Source organism: Coturnix japonica, chromosome 5, assembly GCF_001577835.2.
Source record: "Coturnix japonica isolate 7356 chromosome 5, Coturnix japonica 2.1, whole genome shotgun sequence".
NCBI lineage: Eukaryota > Metazoa > Chordata > Aves > Galliformes > Phasianidae > Coturnix > Coturnix japonica.
The window spans coordinates 52,555,834-52,568,961 of record NC_029520.1 but is presented as its reverse complement, the minus strand read 5'-3'; the positions used below and the strand labels follow the sequence as shown (position 1 = coordinate 52,568,961).

The following is a 13,128-nucleotide window of genomic DNA, read 5'->3' as shown; positions in this document are numbered from 1 at the left end:
AGGGTTTAATTAGACACTGGCTCTGATGTCTGTGTTTTACACAGCCTGTGGCTTGCTGGGGGCTGTAGGAAGCAAGGAGCGTTTGCCCTTCTTTCTATGCCTTGTTTCCTTTCCTCCTTTCCCAGTGGCTCATTGATGCATAGCTGATAAGGGCAGTGATGAGCATCCCTCACTCATCTGCCATGTGGGGCACAGGAGCAGCCCCATAGGTGTGGGTTTGGAGTTAATAGCTGTGTGCATCTGAAGTGCTGGGGTTCTTTTTTGCATCCCTCTCCCATTTCCCTACCTAACTTTGGAGCAGGTGTGGATCAAGAAGCCCTTAGCCATCCTTCCTCACCGGTTTTGAGTGGAGATGGGGAGCTGAGCATGGCTATTTGTGCTTGGGAAGCATGGGTTGCTTCTTTAAACCAGCATTAAGAGAGGAGCTGCGGCTCTACAAACAGAATTTGATGGTGGCTTGAGCTGCAAGCAGGGAGGGGTTAGTGAGGGACACGGCTCGGTGGGTGCAGGTGATGGGTTGGTGGTTGGACTTTGGTGATCTTAGTGGTCTTTTCCAATGTTAATGATTCTATGAGTGGGGATGGCGAGGATGGGTTGGTGGTTGGACTTGGTCTCAGTATTCTTTTCCAGCCTGACCCATTCTGTGGCTCTATGACTCAGGGATGGGCTGCCCATGTTGGGTAGGCTCAGGTGTTGGAGAGCTGCGGGGTGTGAGGCAGCTTTGTGCTCCCATCTCAGGCTGTGGATGTCGCCCATCCCTCCTGGAGACGTTCCCAGGCTTTAGAACTCCTCATTGGAGAAGGAAAAACAAGCACACGGTGCTCAGATCAAAGGGACCATAGGCAAAGTGGGGAGAGGTAAATCAGCTGCTGGCCTCAGAGTGCTTAAAAACCAAAGAAACAACAAAAAGAAACCCTCTCATCTCCATTCTGCTCTTGAAAGGCTTGCAAAGCAACCTGGCATGAATGGAACCTGGGTTTCCATGCATGTCTGGGTTTTATAACTCACTGCAGCCGTGGTTAAATGCAGCCCAGAGATGCAATTTGTCTCAGCATTAGGAAATGCAGAAGAAAATGTAGCAATAGCTTAATTATCACCTAATTGCTTCTTTTCCCCCTCGGTCTTCCTACAGACGCATTGCACAGAGGTGCAACTCCATCTCAGTGGAGGAAATTTGTTTATCACAAATAAAACAAAGCCCCCAAAGCCTTTTTATTTCCTACATGGAGGGAACAAACGGGTGCACGGACGGCCACGGCTATTAGCATTTCAGAGCGAGCTGCTGGATGGAGATTGTTCACCATCGGGCAGGCTTTAATAGGAGCGATAAGGTTTGCTTTTGTTCTCAGGCTCTCCCTTCATCAGCCTGCCTCGCTGTGATTCTTCTATCAGCGCACTTCATCACACAACTTTCATGTGCGAGTCCCAGCTGCAGCAAATCTCGTTAGGATGGCCTTGTTCAAACACGGGCGCAGGGTTTGTTCCCTAGAGCTGCAATATGGATGGATGGAGCGTGAGGCTGGGAGGAATCAAAGGCCTCCTGGTCCTGTGTATTTTATAATTCATTGCATAGCTCAGTCATGCAATAGTTTTCCTCTAACAAGCTTGAAGCCTTCTTCCCATATCTGACAGAATATTATCCAAGGAGGCATTTAGGCAGGGGGCTTTGGAGACCCGCTGGCTGCGCCCCAGTAATGAACAGCCTCCCTGCTCCTTGTTAGTACAGCACTCCTGCATTTGTTTTGTAGTGGAGCTCTGTGCAAATAGAATTTGCAGCCGCCGCCGCCTTCGGTGTGTTGCAAGTAGCAGGAAACAAAGCTGAGAGGGTCCTGGGGGGGAGTAGGAGGGTTTGACAGCAAGGTTAGCAAATAAAGTGTGGTGGAGAGCCTTTTTCCCTAATTGAATCCCTGGTTAATTTGGTCCTCTGGTTAATTCACCCCCTGCTCCAGCTGTCAAATGACTCGTGCTGGAAATAGCCTCAAAAGTGCTTGTTTATTTGTGGGGCTTTTTTTTCCCTGTTTTGATCCCTGTCTGCAAGTGTTGGAGGATAATTCAGTCCCTGAAGGCAGGAGGCTGCTGGGGGAAGCTGAGATGGGGAATGTGAGCGGGGCCACGAAGCCCCCTGTAATTAGATGGCAGCTCTGGAGGGTTATTTGGATGCTGCAGCTGGCAATGTGCACGGGTCGGGACCTGCCCTGCATCAGCTGCTCATTTTGGGCCCTTGGGGGCATGTTTGCCTCCATACTTGCTCAGTTTTTTTCCACTCCTGAGGTTGTTTTCACACTTTTGATCCAGTTGTGATTGAAAGGAAAGCAGCGGAGGTCACCTGGGTGTCCAGGCATTGTGAGTCTCTGGTGCTGCCCAAGTGGGATGCTGTCCCATTGCTCCTAATGAAGATGAGTGCAAGGAGGAAAGGCCTAATTACTGCCCTGATCCGAGGCAGTTGTGGATGGGTTTCCCCAGCACCTTAAGTGGGCAGAGAGTGCTGGGATCCAGAGCAGCCATGGTGACCTGTGAGATGTGGCACTGGGGGATGTGATGGGGTGGAGTGGGATTAGGGATCTTTCCCAGCCTGAATGATGCTCTGAATGGGAGGGTGAGAAAGGCAGAGAGGCTGCTATCTCTGCAGCAGTGGCTGTCCTGGCAGTAGGAGCAATTCTAACCCATTACCTGCTCCCTTTGCTCCCCATCTTTGCAGACTGCTCCCCAGAAGCACAGCCCAAATACATCAAAGGCAATAAGCGCTATGGCCGCCGGTCGCTGCCGGAATTCCAGCAGTCGGTGGAGGACTTTGCTGAGGTGACCGTCCTGGAGCCGCTGGGAGAGGAAGTGCAGCCTCCACACATCACAACCAGCAGCCGGGAGCAGGTGAGTGGGGCGGCTGTGGGGCACGGTGACACAGTGCTGCGTGCTGCCTGTCTACCTGGGCAGCAATTCAGTGCAGGCTGTGAGCCACACTCTGTGCCTGACCTGATGTGGGCTGGGGGTGAGCAAGCAGAAGGAGCACGTCCTCATCCATTGGAAAGCCAGCCCTGGCCATGAGCCACAGCATGGCTGGGTGGGAAGGGACCCCAAACCAACCCACTGTCCCCCAGCTCAGCTGCCCAGGACCCATCCATGGCCTGCAGCACCCACAGCTCCATGCAGTGTCATGGCCTCACTGCTGGCTGGGTGAAGGATTTCCCCTCATATCTAACACACATCTCCCCTCCCAGCTCGGCAGCAGGCTGCCCCAGCAGCATTTCCTTGGAGCTGGGTCCATTCCAGCCATTGTCAATTCAGCACTCGTTGTGCATTAGGAGTTTTCCAGTAGGAGGGACAAATGCAGCTGCTTTCCCCTCCCCTTCCTGGCATCACTTTGCTCTTTCTGGGCTCTGCAGCTGCCCCACATGCAGGCGTGCTCCTTCCTGCAAGAGGGAGACATTTCATAGAGTCATTGAGGCTGGAAATGACCTCCGAGATCCCCAGCCCACCCATCAGTGCCCCATCTCTGTGGTTCTCGGGCACCTTTAGGGATGGTGACCCCACTGCTCCCTGCTGGTGCCTGCTGTTTTGGAGGAGTTTATCCTGATTGCTGATTCCATGAAGCAGATCTTCACGAAGCTGTGGGGATGTTCTTCCATCTCTTGGGGATGCTCTTCCATCTCTTGGTGCCTCCCTGACCTGGAAATCACTGCGGATCCACCCACACCCTCCAGGGAAGCGATGCCCTCGATAGAGGCCACTCTAATTTTATTCCTCTGTTTCAGCTGTTGAGTAGGTGTAAAGGGCTGCTAGCCCATTAACAAGGTCAGCCAATTAGCTAAATTGGTACATAACTGCCAACAGGGAGCACAGACTCCTGGCGCTGCCTCTCATTGTGCTGCTTTGGATGGATGGAGTGGTAATTCCCTCACACCTTGAGCCAAAAAAGAGGATAAATGTGTGAAATCCCCACTTCTCCTCTTTATCGGTGCTGTTTTCTCATCTCCTAAGGATGATTCTCCTGTTATACACAGGAACTGGTTGTCTGCAGCCTGAGGCTGAAGTGCAGCTGCTGTCAGTGCTTGGGTAGTCCCCAGGATTTCAGGGCCCATCCAACCCATCACTTCTTTCCTGCTGTGTGTATGAACTCGCTGCTGACTGTGCCGTGAGTTTGTCTCCAGCTCCTCGGGGTGTTTTGCCAGCCTGAGAACTGGGGCAGTGTGGCTTAATTGGTGCTTGCTTTCAAGCGGTGCCAATTAGAAGGGCTCAGGCTCTGTCTGTGTGGCTTTCTTCCCTCTCAGCCTCTCATTTTGTGTTGACAGAGCTGAGGAGGGGCTGGTCTGTGGGGAAGGGCTGCCTGGGGCGGCTCTGCCACATCCATCCCTGGTGACTTTCTGGGAACCACTGGACCAAACCTGCAGCAGTCAGGGCTGAATTCAGTGCTGTCACCAGGCTGTGTGCTAATGGGTAATGAGAAACGAGTGGCTCTGGCAGCTTTAGGATGCAGTGTTGTCAGAGATGCAATAGTGAAAGCCCCTGGAAATGCAGTGTGAATGCTTGCAGTGGTTGAAGCTGCTCATCTCCAGCCCCAGTTGTCATCTAAGATCGCTTCTCAGTAGAGCGGTGCTGCAATGGCTGCCCAAGGAGTGGGGGGGATGTGGCAGTAAGAAACATGGGGGGGTGGGGTTGGGGATCTCAGAGGTCTTTTCCAACCTGAATGATTCTGTGATCCCAAAGTCTTGGTGTAAGTGATGGATTTTGTTTGGCTTTCAGACTGGTGGTGGCATAGAGGTGGCCAAGCATGACTGGGGAATGCTGGCCTTGTTTTGGTTTCCTTTTTGCCTGTCGTGATAGTGTGAGGTTGGGGTGAGGCAGGTTCAGTAGCTGTGGGGCCTCCAGTGTCCTATCCCCAGGTACGTGGTCAGATGTGCCCCATCCCAGGCTGTGCTGATTCCCAAACCTCAGCACCAGGCATCTGTCATCTCCTGCCCGGCTGGTGGGCTCTGCTATGGGAAAGGTCCCCCCTTCATTGCAGGAGGCAGAAGCTCATAGAAACCCAAGGGATGTGACTGGGATGTGACAGCAGCGCCTGCCCCATCTGTTCCCCAGACATCTGTGTGTTTGCTTCTGCAGGGAGAGGGCTGTCTGGTGTAGCTTTGTTATGGGAGAGGAGATGAGAGCTGCTTTGACCCAAACCATGGGGCTGTGTCAGTGCCTTATCCTGTACAAAACAGGATCTGTAAAGAGCAGCTCAGCGTCGTGCTCGCTCTCCCCAAAGCCACATTTATTGATGCTCCACTTTGCAGCTGAGGATAACCCGTAAGGTTGGGTTGTAGAGCTGTGCTGCCTTCAAGCAGCCCTTGCTGTGTGCTGGCTGGGCTCTGAGCTCATCCCCAGGCAGACACAGGAGGATGAAATAGGGGCTGTCAGCACGGGCGCGGGGGATCACCTTGTGCTCAGTGTGTGCTCCTGATCATCATTTTAATTAGCCGTATATTCTGGCGGAGAACAAAGGTCTGTCTCGCAGAAGCAGATGGCAGGGTGGGAGAGGTTGCTAAGTTATTATGGGGAGAGGCCACCGCGAGCAAACGGCACAGGCTGCAGATGCTCGCCGGGCCCCGGGCTGCAGGACGAGAGCATTGAAAGCTGCGGCCATCTGCTCCTCGGGCAGCCGAGCACGCGCCACTGGGATAATGCATTCCTGGGATCCCAATCCTGCACGCAGCCGCTGATGTGTGTGACCCACATCCAGCTGCGGGGCTGGGAACAATGCCCTGTGGGACAGTGGGGCACGCCGGCCCCTTTTGTCCTCCCACTGTGCCCACCCTAAGCCCACCTCCCCACCCCCAGTCAAACAAAGGGCCTCGGGATGTGGCAGCAGCTCCCAGGGGTGATGGGGAGTGCACTGACCCTTAATAGCATCTCTGCCCCTCTATGCCCCCTCTGAAGATGGGTGCCTGGCTCTTCTTTCTGGCTTCCCTGAATTGTGGAAGCATTCAGGTTGGGTAAAGACCAAGGCCCCAAGTTGTGCCAGGGTGGTTTAGGTTGGATATCAGGATAAGCTTTTACAGAAAGGGCTGTTAAGCATTGGGATGGGCTGCACAGGGGGTGGTTGAGTCACCATCCCTGGATGTGCTTAAAAACCATTTGGAGGTGGTGCTCAGGGCCGTGATTGAGCGGAGGGCTGTTAGTGTGGGGAGGATGGTTGGGCTGGGGTTGGGCTGAATGATCTTGAAGGGCTTTTCCAACCTCAGCAATTCTGTGAAGACCTCCAAGAACCCCCCAGTCCAACCCCATCACATCCCCACTGACTGTGTCCATCACCTGTTGGGCAAACAAGGGATTTGCCCACCCCAATGCCTCAGTCGTGGCTGCAGCCAGACAGCTCTGCTTGAGGCCAAACTCCACAGCCTTCCAGTGTGGTGTTATTTATGTTCTTGGCTTTGTCCTGAATACCCAGCTGAGCCCCAGCCCTGCCGGCCCATCTTTGCCTGCAGCCCTACAGGGGAACAAAGGCTGATCTCCCCCTTTCTGGGATCCCCCCCAGCCTCTTGCCCTGGCCCCAAAGCAAAGGGCCGTGTGGGGCTGCTGGCAGCGGCCGTTCCCTCATCCGGCAGCCAGGCTAAAAATGTACAGTGACCTAATCCAGTTTCCAGGGCAACGCTGTAGATTAATGGCTTTTAGCTGTAATCGGAATGAGGCGTGTTGAACTTCTGTAGGATGATTTAGAGCCTCTTTATGTCCCGGGTGACTTTGACTTTAAGTCTGTCGGTCCCATGCACGCGCAGGGACACACTTGTAATGCAGAAGTAACATCTGCTGGTGCTGTTGCTGGACTGGGAGATTAAATGGCTGAGCATTGCGTGCTAGCAAAGACCCTCAGCTCATACAAGGGAGGAAGAGGAGGCGGGATGCTCAGGTTGGGCCAAGCTCAGGCTGCTGGCCCTGCACTCTGCAGGCAGATGGGTCCCTGCTTGCAAAATGGGATGCACAAAGCAGTGAAATCCCCATTTCCCACACTGTGTGAGCTCTGGGAGCAGATGTCCCCATGGTGCTGGTGTGAGATTGTTGCAGCTTAATTACCTGCTGTGGGTGTGCATTGCCTGGGATGCTCGGGCTCTGCAGCTGGTGTGAGGTGACGTGAAAGCACCTTGAGAGTGGGGCTGTGCCGCAGGGCTGTCTGCTGTAGGGATGCTCAAGGCTCTAGGTGGGCTGTGCCAAGCTGTCTGTGTGTGGGATCTATGTGGGCTGCAGGAGTCACTCTGCAGCAGGAAGTCAGGTGCTGCAAGGAACGGGTGATGCAAATTCAGGTGATTCCTATGCACAGCACAATCTGAGCTGCATCCCCACCGTCTCATCGTCCATGTTGCTAAGAAAGCAGCTTGGAGAGTTCAAAAACCAGTAAATCTCTCACTCCTTCCCCATCAGGCTGCTGGGCCCTGCTGCTCTCTGCCACCACCTCTCCTGGGCTGTCTGCGGGGCTTTGGCAGCTCCTGCCATGGCTGTGCTGTGTCCCCCAGCAGCGCAGTGTGTGCCAGGAGCAGCAGCATCAAACAGCCCAGGGCTGCCTGCTGGGAGCAGGGAGATGAAAGCCTGGCAGCCGGCAGCTCGTTTGATGCTGATTGTGGAATCTTTCAAATGTGTTGTGTCTTGCAGTCATAACAACTCAGGGTTCCTTTTTGTTTCTTCCCCAGCGCTGGAAGACGCAGGACAGCGAGGAATACGAGGCAGAAGGTAAGGGTGAACAGATGGATGTGGTTCGGCTTCAAAGCTGAAAGGAGAATCATCACAGGAGCCAGAGGGCTCTCAGAGCTGTGCTGCTGGGCTATGCTGAGTTCCTGGCCTGATTCTGGCTGAGCTAGCACACAACTGGCTCTTTCCTTGTTTGAAACTGGTAATGGTGGTGAAAACATATCTCCTCAAGGGCACTGCCTGACATCTCAGCATCTCTGCCTTCTTTTCCTGCAGTTGCTTGTGTTCTTCCTTGTCCCCAAAGCAGCCCCTGGGACATGTCCTGGTCCCTGTAGTGGGGCAGGGTGGTCACTAGATGTCTCCACGGGCCAGCCCTCTGTTCCCTGTCCTGTTTGCAGACCTGGGTGACCCCGGGGTGTGTTTTGGTTTGGGATGCTTAGGGTGGACCCCATAGCAATGAGCTGGCGGGGCTGCAGTGAGCTGCTATGCTCCATGGCACATGAGGATGTGCTTATCACTAAGCCATGCAACTCCTTGTTGCTGCAGCACCTGCCCCATGTTAGCTGCTGGCTAACCCTCACCCCATCCACCAGGATCAAGGTTTTGCTCCAGAAACCGCTTTCTCAGCAGGCACAAGGAGGTGGCCTTGCAGCTTGGCAGGCTTTGGCTGGTTTGTGTCCTTTGTGCAAGGTCTTCTCTGTGAATCCTGTGATCCTTTGGAGAAGGGGGCCCATCTCTCCATCAGGGGTTGGGCAGCAGGGCTGTGCCCCTCTGGCTGCCAGCCCACTGTGGCTGTCAGCTCACCTCCATCCTGGGGGTCCCAGCTTGCCCTGTCCTTGGCCATGGGGATCCTTTGCTTGTGATGGAAGTTAAATGCCATGTGAAATCTGCTTCTAGAAAACTCTGACAGCCATGCTGGTGCTGGTAGTCATACCTCAACATACCAGGTGTGCACTGGGGTCTACAAAGCTCCTTGTGATGTGCAAGCTCCATTAATCTGTTGGCCATCAATGCAATTAATGGATCATTCCCATACACTGGAGTGATTTTTCTCCCATTTCAGGGCAGCTGCGCTTCTGGAACCCTGATGACCTGAATGCCTCCCAGGGGACATCACTGCCCACACCAGAGTGGGTGGAGGAGAAGCTGCAGGAGGTGTGTGAGCACCTTGGCATCACCAGGGATGGCCACTTGAACCGCAAAAAGCTCATCTCCATCTGCGAGCAGTTTGGGCTCCAACACATTGATGGGGAGGTGAGTAGGGCCAGAGGCTGCTTAAGCAATAAAGCATATCTCACATTCCAAGCATATCTCCTTAATCCTAGAAACTTTCTATCTAGAAAGAAGATGTTGTTTCAAATATCCTGAGATAGGTCTTCACAAAGTCAAAAGCAACTGCGGGCTGTTTCTGTTCTCAAGGCAGAGTCTATGAAAGATTCAGCTTTATTAAAGGGGGGGGGGGGGGAGAAATGTTTTTTCACATTTTAGAATGCCATGACTTGGAATTATTTCCTTTCTAAAGACTGGATCTGAGCTGTTGCTGCTTTGCTGGGCAGCACATAGCTCTGTGAGATGGCTGTCCCAGCAGTGGGCTGCCACTGTCCTGTGGTCTGTTTGCTTTACTCTTCCTTTCTTTGTCGAGATCCAAGGAACAGGAGCTGGTCTGCTGTGCCAAATGTTGCTGCAGTGTTGTCAGCAATAACAGCCTTGATTTCTATCCCTTGCCTCTTGCAGGTGCTGGAGGAGGTGCTCCATAACCTGGAGCAGGATGGCACTATGAGCGTAGAGGATTTCTTCTACAGCTTGTTTAGGAACGCAAAGCCACTGACACCCTCAGCATCTACCCCGTACCGACAGCTGAAGAGACACCTCTCCATGCAGGTGAGGGATGGGCATGGAGCCCTGGTTTGTTGTGCTGGGGGGAAAGCTGAGGGTCCTCTGGGTATGAGGGGACAGAATGATGTAGGAATGTCCTTGTGCTCAAGGTAGGAGAGATGGCTCACTTAGTGGTCTTTTCCAACCATAACGATTCTATGAACATAACATGGTTTGGGGATGCATCTTGCCAGATGTGACGTGTGGTGCATAAGGGTGTAAACTGTATGCAAAGTGACATGGCAGACTGCAGCTGCACACATCCTGCTCCTTCCACTCTAAGTTCTGGGAGACTTTGTTGTTGCTGACCATCTCTGTCCAGAGCTGAGGCTTCTGTGTGCTCCTTCTCATGGGGAGGAACACTTAACACCAAAAACTATTCTTCCTTGGGTTCCTTAGACTCAGTGTTCCCGGTGGGTCTCTCCCAGCTTGGGCTGTTCTCCAGCTCGCTTTAAGCCCACTGTGCTGGGTTGTGCTGCGGTCCCATGAGGACACTGCTGGGCGTTGGCGTGGCAATGAGGACCAGCAGGACTAATCCTTAATCTCTAGATCCCCGCTAGCAACGTGACCCACGTCAGCCCTTCCCGGGTGGGTGTGCAGGGGGCCGGGCCTGCCTGTACCCTCCACAGCTCTCCCCTCTCCCTCCAGTCCTTCGATGAGAGCGGCCGTCGCACTGCAGGCCCCACTGCCATGCCCAGCACCATTGGGTTCTGCCTCTTCTCCGGCCTGGATGATGGCATGGGCTATGGCTGTGTGGAGGGCATCCTGGACTGCTGGCACCAGGAGGGCGTGGAGAACAGCCAGGACGTCCTGAAGGTAATAGTGGGCCCATATCAGCCCTGCTGGCTTTTCTCTGTGGGGTTCTGGGCTGTAGCTGGGTTTTTTCTTGCTTAAAAACATCAATCTGGGTAGAACTGATCTGGGCTGTCCCTAGTGATGTCCATCATTGAAATGGTGGTATGTATCTAAGAGCTGAAAGTTAATGATGGGTGTAATAGGGCTTCCAGCTTAGCTCAGGAAGGTCAGCTGTGTTTGTAGAAAGCATAGTGATGCCTTTGCCTTGCTGAGTATGGCACCTGCAAACCTGTTAGTGCTCACGTGGCCTGGGTTATGGCTTGCAAAGGAATCAAGAGAAGCATTTGAAACCCTGCTGAGTAATTAGTGCTTTATTACACACTACCCATTTACTCTCTGTATTGTGAATCAGGTACATGATGTCAATCCCTTCCCTGCCCATCCTGCTAAAAGCTGTGCATGGGATCAAGCACTTACTCATGTCCATTCCTAGAGCATCTCTGAGTTGCTGACAGCAGTAACAGCAGTTTTCTCTTAGCATTTCTAGTCTGTGCAGATTTTGCACATCCAGGCTTCCATAAACACCTTATCTGGTCTTTTCTGAACCTGCTCAGTTCATTCTGCCACTCCTTGTCCAAGTGCACAAGGAAGCACATTCTGTTTTAACGCTGGATTGTTTCACAGGCACTGGATTTCAGCTTGGATGGGAAGGTGAACCTGACCGAGCTGACGCTGGCACTAGAAAATGAGCTTCTAATAACCAAGAACAGCATCCACCAGGCAGCTCTGGCCAGCTTCAAGACAGAGATCAGACACCTGCTGTAAGTCACTGGGATTCTGCTTCTGCTTTCCCCTTTGCTTTGTTCCCCTTTGTACATCTGTACACCATGCATATAAGCTCTAACTGTAAGCAGTGTTGTTTTCTGCTGTGTATCTTGAAATACTGTCCTTGGTTATCCATCAACCTGTGCATCCAACACAGATCTGTGCTACAGCTGGTCTTTAAGCCTGCAGTTGTTACCACCTGCTTGTATAACTTGTGCCTCTCTGCTCCCCATGTCTCCTCTATGGCTACAAGATGGGGCAGCCCCAAGTGTCTCCATTTCCTTCACCCTTAGGGAGCGGATTGACCAAGTGGCCAGAGAGAAGGAGAAGCTGCGCTCGGATTTGGAAAAAGCTGAGAAACTGAAATCTCTGATGGCTTCTGAAGTTGATGACCACCATGCAGCGATAGAGCGCCGGAATGAGTACAACCTCAGGTACGGCGTTGGGTCACCCCATGGTGGGTAACAGCAGCTACTGCTTGTCCTGAGCACTGCTGCAGGGTTGTGGCACTGTAAGTGCTTGGGGCTGGAGCTTGGGGAGTGGTGAAAAGCAGACTGAGATCATCCTGTGTTTGGCCAAGCTGAAGTGGTCCTGTGCTGTTCTTTCCCAATCTGCTGGACTCATTGGTGGCTCCCAGGTGGTACCAGCCCCATTCCCATCTCTGCTTCCCACCAATGCACACCGTTCACCTTCTCCATTATGAGGTGCGTATGAATGTCAAATGTCAAATATTGACATCTCTGGCTGCAGGAACGTCAGCTTTAATCCCAAAATCAGGCTCTGGGCTGTGCATCTGAAACGTCGCTGAGCCGTGCAGTTAATCCACGTTTCTCCAGGCAGCAGTCCCTCCTGGTGCAGGCACTGATAGGAGCAGCGCCGATTAGCGCCCAGCTTAACTCACAGCAGCATTTGCCTGCTTCTTTTCCTGAGCTTTTCTTACCTTTGATGCCTTAATAGGAAGCTGGATGAGGAGTACAAGGAACGAATCGGCGCTCTGAAGAATGAACTGCGGAAAGAGCGCGAGCAAATCCTGCAGCAGGCAAACAGGCAGCGGCTGGAGCTGGAGCAGGAGATAGAGAAGCTGAAAACTGATGAGAACTACATCCGTGACCGTCTCACACTGTCACTGAAGGTAACAGACTGAGTGGACCCAGGAGTAGGGAGCGGCGTTTATGATTTGGTCCTTAGTTATAGGATCTCTGCCAGAGTAGGCTGAGCTTAAGTGAAAGTAGGTTGAGCTGCAAGTTAAAAACCATAGGAATCAGTGATCCTTATGATTCCCTACTGACTCATAGGATCTTAGGGTGGATTGGGTTGGAGGGGACCTCAAGGACCATCAAGCTCCAGCCCCCCAACCACATGCAGGGCCACTGACTCAGGGTGTTTCATTCTATATCTGTAATGGTGTTTTTGGGTCACCTGGGTAGGCTCCTGCTTGGGCTTGTGGGGCTCCGTTTTGAATGTTAAAGAAAGCCTGATGTTATTTCTTTTGGAAAGCTCTTTTCTGCCTTCCAGTGCGGTCTTGCACCTGTGGCCTTATACACTCAGATCCTTTTCCTGTGTAATAACATGGGAAGTATTTTTTAGGAAATTCTTAAGTCACGGCCAATTATCTGAAGCTGACAGCTGCTCTATCATGATGTAGCGCTTTGGGTTGTTTTTAAGCTGATCTCAAGTGAAGGGTAATGATGTTCCTTTACAAACATCACAAGCACTGACAGTCAGTGGGTGTTAATGGACCCATGTGGTGTTGAGGAGAGCAGCTTCTGAGCAGGCTGGCTGTCCTGTGAGCATCGAGGGAGCTGTAACAGCAGTTTGAAAGAGAGGAGTTGCTGTATGTTGGGACCACCAGCAGCTGTTTTGTTGTGGCTGTGTGGAGGGTGGAAAACCAATGCACAATTCCCATTGCTGGCTGAAACTCATAACAGTGTCGGGCTCTAACTTGACTTTAATGAGCTATTGCTTGCTATTGCTTTC

General features: G+C 52.6%; 1 protein-coding gene across 6 annotated transcripts in view; it reads left to right on the top strand.

The window, feature by feature from the left end:
* Nucleotides 1–13,128, top strand: part of NIN (ninein) — a 51,622-nt gene that overhangs the window by 10,579 nt on the left and 27,915 nt on the right. For all 6 annotated transcript variants that reach the window (XR_001555949.2, XM_015865972.1, XM_015865969.1 and 3 more), the window contains exons 4-11: nt 2,699–2,868; nt 7,659–7,698; nt 8,720–8,910; nt 9,391–9,537; nt 10,180–10,347; nt 11,011–11,147; nt 11,445–11,585; nt 12,109–12,283. Coding sequence is in view for 5 of the 6 variants with exons in the window: in XM_015865972.1 (XP_015721458.1) it covers nt 2,699–2,868; nt 7,659–7,698; nt 8,720–8,910; nt 9,391–9,537; nt 10,180–10,347; nt 11,011–11,147; nt 11,445–11,585; nt 12,109–12,283 (1,169 nt within the window). In the remaining variant the exon portion in view is untranslated. The remainder of the gene's footprint in view (nt 1–2,698; nt 2,869–7,658; nt 7,699–8,719; nt 8,911–9,390; nt 9,538–10,179; nt 10,348–11,010; nt 11,148–11,444; nt 11,586–12,108; nt 12,284–13,128) is intronic.